Source organism: Monodelphis domestica, chromosome 5 (genome assembly GCF_027887165.1).
Source record: "Monodelphis domestica isolate mMonDom1 chromosome 5, mMonDom1.pri, whole genome shotgun sequence".
Classification (NCBI taxonomy): Eukaryota; Metazoa; Chordata; class Mammalia; order Didelphimorphia; family Didelphidae; genus Monodelphis; species Monodelphis domestica.
The window spans coordinates 40,532,264-40,545,330 of NC_077231.1; the positions used below are offsets into that span (position 1 = coordinate 40,532,264).

At 38.1% G+C, this 13,067-nt stretch overlaps 1 protein-coding gene across 2 annotated transcripts in view; it reads right to left on the reverse strand.

Annotated features, from left to right (window-relative positions):
- The window catches only part of WIF1 (WNT inhibitory factor 1), a 107,596-nt gene that overhangs the window by 24,374 nt on the left and 70,155 nt on the right, over window positions 1-13,067 (reverse strand). For both annotated transcript variants that reach the window (XM_056798395.1, XM_056798396.1), the window contains exons 4-6: window positions 9,100-9,240; window positions 4,536-4,631; window positions 2,873-2,968 (exon numbers count right to left, since the gene is read on the reverse strand). In XM_056798395.1, coding sequence (XP_056654373.1) covers window positions 2,873-2,968; window positions 4,536-4,631; window positions 9,100-9,240 — 333 coding nt within the window. The remainder of the gene's footprint in view (window positions 1-2,872; window positions 2,969-4,535; window positions 4,632-9,099; window positions 9,241-13,067) is intronic.

Genomic DNA, 13,067 nt, shown 5'->3' on the forward strand with positions numbered 1-13,067 from the left:
ATACGCAAATCTTTTTTTTTTTAACTCCTTCTCAAAGGTGATTTCTTTTTTTATTTTACAAGCTTTCATTGATTTTTAAAAGTTTTTATTTCACCTTGATTTCTCAACATGTTTTGCTTATTCTGTCTCCCCAGAGAGTCATCTCTAATAACAAAGAATTTTAAAAATATGATTGGAATAGTTGAGCAAAACTAAGTAGGACACCCATGAAGTCTAACATTCGTTATATGTCCTGTTCCACACAGTGGTGTGATGGAGCTAGCTTATACCAGCTTAGTTGATGCTTAAATTTTCATTTATGTTGCTTGGAAATTCACAAACACTATAATCAGATTTTGGTCTATTGTTTTGTTGATTGTTTAGACTTAAGAAAGTGATGGAAAAAATGTTAACAATGCAGGGCAAATTTTTAAGTGTATAGGTTTTTATCAAGGAGCTTTTTTTTTTTTTTAAATCAGGGAACTGGTTGTTAAACATTTCCCAACACAGCACCAATTCTACACTACTTGTACAATGAAGGTAGGGAGATATAGCCACATATTTCTTCTCTGGGGGCAAGCTTCATCATTTTAATTTTACAGGATTCTCATAGAGTTCTTTCCATTTACATAGTTGTAGTCATTGTGTTTTCAGGAAGGAAGTACAGCTAGGTGGCACAATGAATAGAGTGCCAGTCTTACAGTCAGGAAGACTCTTCCTGAATTCAAATCTGACCTCAGACTCTTACTATGTGTGACCCTAGGTAAGTCACTTAACCCTGGTTGCTTCAGTTTCCTCATCTGTTAGATGAGTTGGAGAAGGAAATGACAAACCACTCCGATATCTCTGCCAAGAAAACCCCAAATGGCATCATAGAGAATTGGATATGACTCAAACAACTGTACCACAGCCAGAAGTCATTGTATATATTGTTTTTCTTGTCCTGCTTGCTTTAGTTTGCATTGGGTCATATAAGCTTTCCTATGTTTCTCTGAATTCACTTAATATCTTTAATTAATTATTGTTGACATTTTTTATTTTGAGCTCCACATTTTCTCCCTCCCTCCCCCATCCACTGAAAAGGTAACCAATGTGAAATTTATTCCCGATGATTCAAAAGCCCATTTATTAACATCGCTTCAAATACGTAGAAGGTACTAACTCCATGCCAAGTCTGATATAAGACAACTTTTCAGGATCTGCTTTTTCCCCTTTTTGAATAAGAAAGACCCCCTTTCTTTGAGGAGATGACGAATTTCACATTTAATGTTCCCAGTCTCTCTACAGGGGCCAAGTGGAACTTCACAGGATTTTCCAAAGAACAGTATAATGTGACCTAAAAACATCTATCCAAGAGGGAAGTTATTCCAGAAAGGGAATGTCTTGGGTTTCTATTCCTTCAACAATGCCTAAGTAGCACTGGTGACTTAAAGACAGAAGGAAACACTCATGCACACACCAAATCTTCAGGTGGTTGTCTTCAGGGCTAACCAAACCAATAAAATCACATTGCTATAAATAAGTTATCAAGGTATCTGGCTTTTAGTCTTGTGGATTTGGAAGAAAGATGACCCTAACCTTTGAATGAATGAGTCCTAAATTTTAATTTCATGCCACTGAAGAAAGCAATATTGAAAAGGTGTTTCCTCTGTTACACAAGACTGTAAGGACATTAATGGAAGTGGTTGCCATTTAAGAAACGCTCAATCGCAATTCTCAAGGTGTAGATGGTGTGGAATTGTGCCAGGGTGGCAATTGTGTGAATGGAGAGAAGGGGATATATACAAGAGATGTTGTGAAGGGGAAAAGGATGTCATAAGATGGTGAGCATGTCACTGGGCAAATTAATAATTTGCCTAATAATTACTTTATTTCATCTTCATTGGTGCTAAATTTGCCCCTCTCGTTTTTGCTGCTAGTGATTTGATTTTCTTCATCAGTTGGAGAATGGCTAAACAAGTTGTGGCACATAATTGTGATGGAATACCACTGTACTGTAAGAAATGATGAGCAGGTTAATTAAAAAAACATGGAAAGACCTATATGAAAATATGAAGACTGAAATGACTAGAAACAAAAGAATTATATAGAACAACAGAAATATCACTTGTAGAATTACTTGTGGATGTCTACCTTCAGGCAAAGAACTGATAAATGGAAATAAGCAAGACACAGTTTTATATATACAAATAACTTTTTGTTAAATGATGCCTTTTTTAAAGGGGGTGGGGAGGGAAGGAAAGGAGAGGGTTACCTTGATGTTTTAATGTAACAAACAATTAAATGTAACAAACATTTATTTTTTTAATGTAACATTTAATTTAATGTAACAAACAATTAAATTTAAATTTAAAAAAGATTGTGAGCATGGGTGACTAGAAAGATTACTTTCAACAATAATAGGAAAGTCAGAAGAAGGGCATGTTGAAAGTAGGGAGGGGAGAGAAGGAGAATGAGTTTTGGTTTGGACATGTTGGTTTTGAAATGTGTATGAGTCGCTCAATTTGAGATGTCTAAAAAGGTAGAGGACCCATGACTGGATATCTCTATATGGGAAGTTTAAGAAGCAGATTTAGTATAATTGAACCCTTGGGAACTGATGAGATCAGCAAGTGAGATAGGATAAAGAGAAAAGAGAAGAGGGATCAGGGCAGAGCAGAGCTTTAAGGGACACCCTTATTTAGTAAAACTGACATGGATGAAAAATCAACCCAGAATGAGCCTAAGGAGAAAAATTGCTCCCTGTGCCCAAGCTGTAAATCTCTTCTAGGATAATGCCACTCACTATGAAGAACAATGAGAAGATGTTTTTCAAAGACGCTGAATTATTTTTACATTCACTGAATAAATATGAAGTATTCTGCTACTATTCTAAAACAATAATTGGGATTACCTTTTTCACAATTTACACCATAGAATCCAGGTGGGCAGATACACAAGCCAGGAGTAACACAGAGTCCGCCATTCATGCATCGTGGTGTACAGAGTGCTATTGGGAAAAGAGAATCATGATTAAAGGCTCATACAATTATGGAGCAGGCCCATTTTGCTATCATTAGTAGCACAGGCCTATTTCACTCTCTAAAATGTCAAGTAAGTTGTGATCAGGTGGAGTTTTTGTGATGCAGATTATGTTACTGATACTATCTCAAACAGTTTCAAAAAAGAGAATTCTAGGATCTTTCCATGGGAACAGCTGCTCGATCAGAGAATCTGACACAAAGTAGGAGCTTAATAAATTCTTGTTCCCATAAATTGAACCCATATCCTTTTGCCTCCATTATTTCTATAATCTTTACTGTAAATATCCAAGTTATCCTTCCCAAATTAAAATACCAAGAAAAAGAATAAAAAATGTTCTGGCAATCAAAATTCTTAATGATGAGAAAGTTTCCTTTCATCAGATGAATTCTTAATAATAAAGCATTTGGGGGCAGGTAGGTGGTCCAATGGATAGAGAGCCTGGCCTAGAAACAAAAGGTCTCACCTCAGCAGATACTTCTTAGCTGTTTGACCCTAAACAAGTCACTTAATCCCGTTTGCCTAGCCATTATAGCTCTTCTGCCTTGAAACTTGTTCTTAGTATCGATTCTAAGATTGGATGTAAGGGTTTAAAAAAATTAAGCATTTGTCATGATCGGTTGTTTTCTTGTTTCTGGTTTTTCTTCCATTTTGCCTTTTTTGGACTGAATTTGTGATTTCCTTGGCTTTTAGGAATTCCTGATGAAAGTGCCAATTCTGTCAAAAGAAATGGTCACCTTCCTTGCAACTGAAAGTCTTAGACAAATTTCTGGGGCCTTGAAAGTTGACTTTCTTGAGTGTCAGAGGCCGGGCTTGAAAATATATCTAATTCTGAAATATATTTTCTATCCACTCTACTATGTTGCCTCTTTGTGTTGTTGTTGCTCTTAGAAGAGTCTTTATTTAAACAAACATTTTCCACCAAAGGGGACTTCTTATTAAACATTCAATGTTTTGGTTTTTTTTTTTTTTATCAGCTTTTAGACTCATGACCATTTTCTGATGATATATTATGGTCAGACTGGATATTTGTGCCTTGAGCTATTTTTGAATAACTGGAAAAGAACTTTCATGAATACATTTAACTTGAGGTCCAATGGCTTTTGAACATTTCACAGGATAGAATCAAGCCCCAGACATACCATAAGCTTACCAGGAAGCAGTTAGGTGCTTTAATGATGGTGACGGCAATGTAGGACCAGAGAATATTGGGACTTTCCAGTTTCTTCCCTACTCAAGTAACTGAAGAAGTCAGGAGTCATACATAGCTCCTGGAGTAAATCAGTTCTATTTCCCTCATAGACATTTTGTAATTTTCTGAGATGTCACTAATGCACACCGAAGCACCTATGAGAAAGTGACCTAAAGCAAGAGGAGACGTGCTTGTAATAGGCCTGGCTCTCCATTTCCATACAAGTATGTCATGGGCAAGTTACACAGAGTCAGTCAGTCCACAAAGCTTTATTAAATGGTTCCCTGGTGCCAGGCTGGGAACCAAGACAGGAACTAAACAGTGAGATACTGATCTTCCTTACCTTTCTCACAGTGTGGCCCATAGAATCCATCAGTACATTTGCAGATCCGTCTTTCATTACAAAAGCCTCCATTTCTGCACCCTCCTGGGCATTCAGCTGGAGCAAACAGAAATAATCCTAATATTAAGGCTCTGGCTACACTAAGAAGTTAGATGAATCAGACCCAGCATGAAAACAATCTGATGCTATCATTTTCTCATTAGCATCAATAGCAACAATCCATTCCCCCAATGATGAATCTTAGGCTCTCGGTAGCTCTGCTTGGGACCGTCATTCTTCCCACCCACTCCCATTCTCCATCTCATACAGGTTTCTCCTTCAATATGTGAACTTCAGCCAAAGAACTTACGACAAGGAGAGATGGAACGAGGGAAGCGCCCAGAACAGGGCTGCCTAGAAAAATGCTGGATTGAATTACATTGTTCTAAAATGGAAATATTTTTTGGCGTCTGGAATGACATTTTAACTTCAAATTCTATTCATTTCCTTATATTCAAATATTAAGAGAAATACTCATTCACCTTTTTATATTTTTTTACTACACATTTGCCATTTTGGGGGAGCATCTAGCAGTGTACCTGAGAGCCAGGAAGAAGAAGCCAAATGTGAGGGAAAGAATTCATAAATTGACTTCTGTTCTCTTTGTCAGTCTTCTTTCTATCTATCCCATGCAACACTCAATCAATCATTAAGCATTTAGACTATCTATTATATGGCAGGCACTTTGCTAAACAGTAACAAACATGAGTCAGTCCCTGCCTTCAAGGAGCTTTCTTGACTGGTGAAGAGCTATGAGAAGAAATGTAGCATCGGCTTCAATAGACCCTCCCACAGAGACTCTGGATACTCTTCCTAAGGTTTAACCAAGAATTAAATCTTGAAGAGTTACTGTTTAACTGTTTTCTTGGAGGCACAATGATAAAGAACTAAGAGAACTTTTCCCAAGAGACTCCTGGCTTGTGAAGAAACATTAAGAGAATTTCTGGGTGACTGGCTGCTATCTGGAGTGAACTCAATGAAAGAGCTGTGTTTCCATAGTTAAAAAATTGACAGCACCCTAGTTATGTGACCCTGGGCAAGTCAGCCTCAAATGCCAGCCCATACCACTCTTCTACCTTGGAACTGTAAAATTTAAATTAATATCCAATAACTCCAAGTATTATATTTTATATGATTTATTCATAATCACTTGAAGTAGAAGAAATAAAAGAACAAAAGTAAAAGCCTTAGTAAAGCCATGTGAGTCAAATTCTCCTGCCTGGCACTCACCCAACCTCCACAGCCTGCATTTCCAGAAGAAAGAGCAAGGGCAGAGCTACCCAAAACTTATATCTTCCCCACATTAGCATGTTCTGTAGATATGTAACTTGAGTGCTGGAAAAGAGTCCCTGGGGAGCAAAATTCCAATTATACAGAACCAACATCTAGTATAATTCCAAGACAGAATTAGATATTTATCAGTTAGAATTGATACTAAGACAGAAGGTAATGATTTAAATATATATGTATATCATATATAAACTAGATCACTTTTTTTAATTTGGGCTTTTTACTTCATGTTTATTTCTATTGAAACTATCTTTATTCTCTTTGTATTAGTTTTAGTCATTCTAGTGAACTTTTTCTTTAAACTGGAATTTCATTTCACTTTTTAAAAATCAGAGTTCATAAAATATTTGACAATTGAGTTTAAATTTAATTACTGAAAGTTGAAAACAATTATATGGACTCAATACCAAGTTATTTGAATTTTTAAAAAAAAATTACTGGTATTAAAAAAATCAGCCAGTTATATTGTACTAAAAAATAAATGATCTTAAGAAATATGGAATATATTGTGTTACCTTTTGGATTATACTGAAAGATTTTTAACTACAAAAAGGTGTTAAGTAACTACAAAAAGTGAATTAACCACAAAAAGGTGTCAAGTAACTACAAAAGGTGAACTACAAAGAGGTGTTAAGTAACCCCCAAAAAGATATAATCTAACCAAAGAAGGTGAGAACTAAAGAATGGGCAGTCCTGGAGAGAAGTGTCTGCTGTGATTGGTATATGTGAAAATTTAGAGGAGGTGACACAAGAAAAAAAGGTCTTTAAATAGAAGGGAAAAAAACTGAAGAGTCATTTGGATTCAGACATTCGGTTGAGTTCGGACAAAGTCAGTCACACTACTATGGAATGAAGGATCAGTCACTTGGAGCTGAAGGGAAGATGGACATTCAGTGAGTCAGTCACCAGGGGTTGGAGTGAAGGATGGAGGAGCGACTGGAAGACCAATACCCAGACTTCTTTAAGACTGTCACCATTGGTGAGTGAAAAGCTGACTTAGTGACCCTGCCTTTCTGGAGGCATGAAGTTTCCAGGTAAGGCCCATCTTCTTGAGACTCTTTTCCCCTGGCTGGGACTTAAAGAATTCTAACTGATATAAAAAGAAGCCAGAGTTTTTGTTTTTGTTTTTGTTTTTGTTTCTCTCTCTCTCTCTCTCTCTCTCTCTCTCTCTCTCTCTCTCTCTCTCTCTCTCTCTCTCTCTCTCTCTCTCTCTCTCTCTCTCTCTTTCCTTTCTTAATATATTCCTTCTATTGAAAATATTGTAAATAAACTACCATAAATTCCATTTACTTTAGTAATTCATTTTGGGATTTAGAAATTAAATCCCTGGTGACCACCTAATTAATAATATATTATCCAAAGTCCAACCACAATTTAATTTTAATACAATGTCCCAGGACAATCTGGAGGGGCTTAGGAGAAAGAATGCTATCCACATCCAGAGAAAGAACTGTGGGAGTAGAAATTCAGAAGAAAACATGATTTATCACCTGTGTATATGGTTATGTGATTTGGGGTTTTGGAATGAATAATATGGAAACAGGTATCAAGTGATAATGCATGTATAATCCAGTGGAATTCCTTGTTAGCTCCAAGAGAGGGGAGGGAAGAGGGGATGGAGAGAACACGAATCATGTAACCATGGAAAAATAGTTTTTGAAATACATTAATTAATTTAAATTTTTTAAAATTGGTTCTGTCCTATTAAATCATTTTTAGTTTTGGCACCATCAACTTCTTTCCAAATAAGAATTGAAATCCTTAAATCCAGAAAAACAAGGTCTCAATTCAAATTACAAAAGCTAAACCAAAGTTAAAACTTCATTAAAAATCACCAGAATAAACACTGATTCTGTGACAAAAGTACTGGATCTGAAGTCCAGGAACTTCAGTTCAAACGTTAATTCTGCCACTTACTGGATTTACAACTTGGGCAAATCACTTGACCTCCGTGGACCTCTGCTTTTCCATCTGTAAAAATTCAGGTGTGGACTAGGTATCGTCTCAGGTTCCTTCAAGCTCTAAATATCTTGACCCATGAAATGCCATTCCAGAGCAACCTTTATTCAGTGTGTATATCCTGGACATTTCCCCCCTTAACCTTTAATTTCTCCAATGACAATAATGGAGTGAAAAGTGAAAAGCTTATCACGGGGGCCCTTCTCTGGGTAGGCTCCAAAGAAGAAATTCTTAACCTTTTTTATGTAATGGAAGCCTTTGGTCAAGGTCTGGTGAAGCTTATGGACTGACTCCTCAAAAGAAAGTTTTAAATTCATAAAATAAAATATCCAGCAATACAACAGAAACCAGTTATGTTGAAATGCAGGTCTATGTGTATACATTCATACATACATATATACACACATATTGTAGGCACATATTTATGCATATGTATACATACATATAAAGGGAGCTCTGTGGTTCAGTGGATAGACTACCAGGCTTGGAGTCAACAAGATTCATCTTCCTGAATTCAAATTTGGCCTCAGATACTACTTACTAGCTGTGAGACCCTAGACATGTCACTTAAACCTTCTGTGACCCACTCTTCTCATCCACAAAATGGGGGCATTGGAATAACTGATGTCTAAAGTCTCTTCTGATCCCAGATCTTTGAGAAAAGAATTTATCTTTTTGTTTCTGTCTGGAGATGGAACTCCTGATCCTCCAACATAATGGGAAATGCTTGTGTTCATTGGTTAGTAGTGAGATTTCAATATTATTTTAAAAAAAGAAAGAAAAACTAAAACTAAATGTTCCCTGTCTAGACTAACTGGAACTCATCTTAGGGTTACAGAACTGTCATGAGTGCCATATGTAATCAGAGGTAAAATGTGAATCTAGGTCTTCATGATTCCATGGTTCAGTGGAAAAAGCACTGGGTCTGGAGTCAGGAAGATCTGAGTTCAAATCTGAGCTCAGACACTTAACATCTGTGTGACTCTAGATAAGTCATTTCATCTCTATTTGCCTTAACCTACTGGAGAAGGAAATGGCAAACCACTCTAGTATTTTTACCCAAAAAACCCATGGACAGGATGGCCAATGAGATTGTCAAGAGTTGAAAGTGACCAAACTACAACAATTTCTTGATTCTAGGTCAGGACTCCACAATAACATACTGCGTCTAATATCTTAGCCCTTTTAACTAGCATAGATCATCCTAGAAATAAACTTAGAATGTGTACAAATTCTCTTTAATCCAGATTATTTGCAGGGACCCATTAGTGATTACCTTGTTGGCATGTTTTAAAGAAGATGGCATTCTGAGGAGTTTGGAGGATGATATTGCCTTCAGAATTCATTACAATCACCGTCACTTCAAATGCTGCCACTCCATCTTGTTTTCCAAGACATGGGAATCCCACTTGAACAACTAAAAGAAAACCCAAGAAAAATTATGACCACACACACACAAAACATGAGTCTGATTCTATTTCTCTGGAAAGCTTGGTTTGGGAGAGAACAGACTAAAGCAAGAAATGCTGCCCTGCCATTGCAATCCCATTCATTTGAGGGGTTGCTTATTTGGAATTTGTATTCATGCCAGACTGGGCTGGGCTGGTTTTGCTCAGAAAAACAATAGGGCAAACATAGTCGCAGAGAAAACTGTCCTTTGCAACTTCATGCTTGACTTTGAGGCAAGTTCTTTATCTACTTTGCAGATGGTGTCAAACTCAAATAGAAATAGGCCAATCAACTATACAGGCAGCATATTGACTTAGAAAGTCACATATTAATATTTTCTAAGTTCTATTGTATTTTTAATTATTTAATTTTATTTATTAACATTTTTATTTATTTATATTATTTAAATGTAAATTATTTACAAATATTTTCTAATTAAATGTTAGTCTTATTGATCAACACTCAGTAGAGAGAGGTACAGTAGTAATAACTAGAGATTTAAATATGAGGAGGAAACGGCCAGCAGAATGACAGCAAGGCACAGAATTCAGGAGTGGAGAATAGTGCCTTTCTTGGTCTGGTTAACCTTAGAATCAAAACTATTAGAGTAGGGTAGCTGGGTTGCTCAGTGGATTGTGAGCCAGACCTAGAGACAGGAGGTCCTGGGTTCAAATTTGACCTCAGGCACTCTGTGACCTTAGGCAAGTCACTTTTAACCCAATTTCCTGACCCTTATTCTGCCTTGGAACTTGACTTGAAGACTGAAGGTAAGGGTTAAAAAAAAAAAAAGCCTGACAACTATTGGAGCAAGTCTAGGGTCTCAGATTTTGGAATTTTGGAATTTCTATTGGGTTGGCTAAGCCCCTTACTGGGGGAAGAGATCTCCCCTGTAGGAAATCCAAGGGAGAGGTGTCTAAGTACCAAGCCATATGTTATATATTCAGAACAGAGGAAGAAGAGTGCAAAAACCCAAGTTGGGTATCCATTTAACAGTCTTCCTGATTGAGTGGCCAATCTTCTGTGATTTAGCCCATCCCTCTATTGCTATCATGGTAATGAAAGAATTCCTGAGACATCTCAAAGACCGTCAGGGCTAAGCACGTGGGTTCACTGAAGGACTCTGGGGAATTCATCTTAGCTCCACAAATATTTTTTGGAGTGGGCGGCAGCCATTGCAGTGGGAAGATTGCCCACGTTACACTATGAGGGGAGAAAGGGAAGTCAGAAGGAGAAGCATTTTAGTATGGAGGCTACATGGTATAATATAGGGGAGTCAAACCCACTGCCCCGAGGCCTCAGAGTGCTGACCAACTAAACTAAAATTTAATTGAGAAATGTTTTTTAAATAATTTTAAATTCAATAGAATATTTGCTACTTGGGTGTTTCGTTTGTGTCTGACTATTCCTGACCCCATTTGGGGTTTTCTGTGTCTGACTATTCATGATCCCATTTGCGTTTTTTTTGGCAAGGTACTAGAGTAGTTTGCCTTCTCAAGCTCCTTTTACAGATGGAGAATTGAGGCAGGGTTAGTGACTTGCCCAGGGTCACACAGCTAGTAAGTGTCTGAGGCTGAATTTGAATTTAAAAAGATGAGTCTTAACAAGCCCAGTACTCTATCCACTGTGCCAACTAGCAGCCTTGATAACAGAACATAGATAATATTAACATGTGATTTTTAAAAGTCAACATGCTGCCTGCAGGGATCCTTGTGTGCTATTTATTATTGGCCCATTTCTATTTGAATCTTATACCACTAGCATAGTAGATAGAGAGCTGACCTCAAAGCCAAGAAGACCTGAGTTCAAGTCCTACATTTGACCCATTCCGACATATGATCACTCAATGCCCTGGAACCATGTTGTCAAAGGCATGACACATGTGCCCTGGCAGCACCAAGGTGGCTGCTCTATTCCCCCTCTTCACAGCACCTGAGGACATTTTTTTGCATGCCCTACCCCTCTGTCCAGCTGCCCAATACAAATACTTCCTCCCTCCATTGTCTGGGATAATGCAGGGGACTCACAGGCAGCTTGAAGTTATAGTTTGGGCACACAATCTTGCAAATGTTCATCAGTGCTGCCCTTTAGAGATGCTTCAGCAGTCTAGATAACTGACAAAATAAAGAGCCTGTATTTGAACTAACATGGTGCAGTAGATAGAGTGCCAGGCCTGGAGTGAGACAGACATTTTCATAAGTTCAAATCTGACTTAGGCACTCATGAGCTGTGTGGCCCTGGGCAAGTCATCTACCCATTAGCCTCCGTTTTTTCATCTTTAAAGTCAGTTGGAGAAGGAAATGGGCTCTAGCATCTCTGTCATGAAAACTGGGGTCACAAAGAGTTGTACATGATTGAAATGACTCAACAATACCCTCTGACTAAATCCAGATTTCTTTCTTCTCCAACTCCTAGATATATTTATGAAATAATTCATTTATACAAGGCAGCAAGCCAGTAGTAGTTAGAGAGTTGGCTTAAGAGTCTGGAAAACCTAAGTGCAAGTCCCACCTTGGCCACATATCAGTAACTCTGAGCAAGTCATTTAACTCTATAGCACGCCAGGAAACTCTAGGGCTTCAGTTTCGGGACAGATGCCAATCTTCACCGGCAGAGGCGACTGCCTTGCCCAAGAGTTCTCCACTCTATGTGCGAGGCATCATGCCAAAAGTATCCCTGGGTGCTCTGCATTCTGAGATGACTTTCACTCTGAATATAGCTTGTTCTACATCAGTCTTGTCTCATTGGAGGGTGAGCTCCTTGGGGACAGCAAGTGTTTTGTCCTTTCTTTGACTTCTCAATTTTTTTTAAAGACAAAACAACTGGTAGAAGGAAAGGCTTCCTAGAGACGGTAGCACACTAACTATGCCTAGAAAGATTCTAAGAAACAGAGGCGATGAAGGTGTGGAGGGACAGCCTGTACTACAGTCCAGAATAACCATCTGGACTCGGCCACTCCTAACCAAATAGAGGAGTTAAACCCAACCTTAAAACTTTTTATTTTAATAAATTGCACATGACAGTAAAGCTAAATAAAACACAATTAAAAATATGTAACGTCAGGCGATAACTATGGAACGCAATGGTTGGCATATTGTAAGTGCTTGACAAATGCTTTCCTGTACTATAGTATAGACATGCTTAAAATTACATCTTTCTTCAGGTCATAAAAGATTCATAGCTTCATATGGTAGTCACAGCTATAGTTTTGAGGGAGCTCAAAGGGGAGAGAGACAGACAGAGAGAGAAAGACAGACAAAGAGACAGACAGAGACAGAGGCAGACAAAGACACTCAGAGACAGACAGACAGAGAAAAAGAGAGACAGAGAGACAGACAGACAGAGAGAGAGAGAGAGAGAGAGAGAGAGAGAGAAAGAGAGAGAGAGAGAAAGAGAGAGAGAGAGAAAGAGAGAGAGAGAGAAAGAGAGAGAGAGAGGGAGAGAGAGAGAGAGAAGGAAAGAGAGAGAAAGGGAGGGGGACAGGAAGAGGGAGAGAAAGGGAGAGGGAGGAAAGAAGAGAGAAGAAAAGAAAAACTATTAAGTGCTCACTATGTGCCAGGCACTCTGCTAAATAAGCATTAGGGATTCAAATACAAGCAAGCAACCCCTGGCCTCAAGGAGCTTACATTCTAATAGAGGAAAACATCACATGAAGGAAGTCTGTACAAGGATTAAGGAGGCAATACGTTATGGAGATGGTCAAGAAGTATCACGAAGGCCAATACTAGCTAAGTCAAGACGAAAATGCACCTATGAGAGCCTAGAGAGAGAGTCTAAATTTCCACTAGTGGGCAGGGG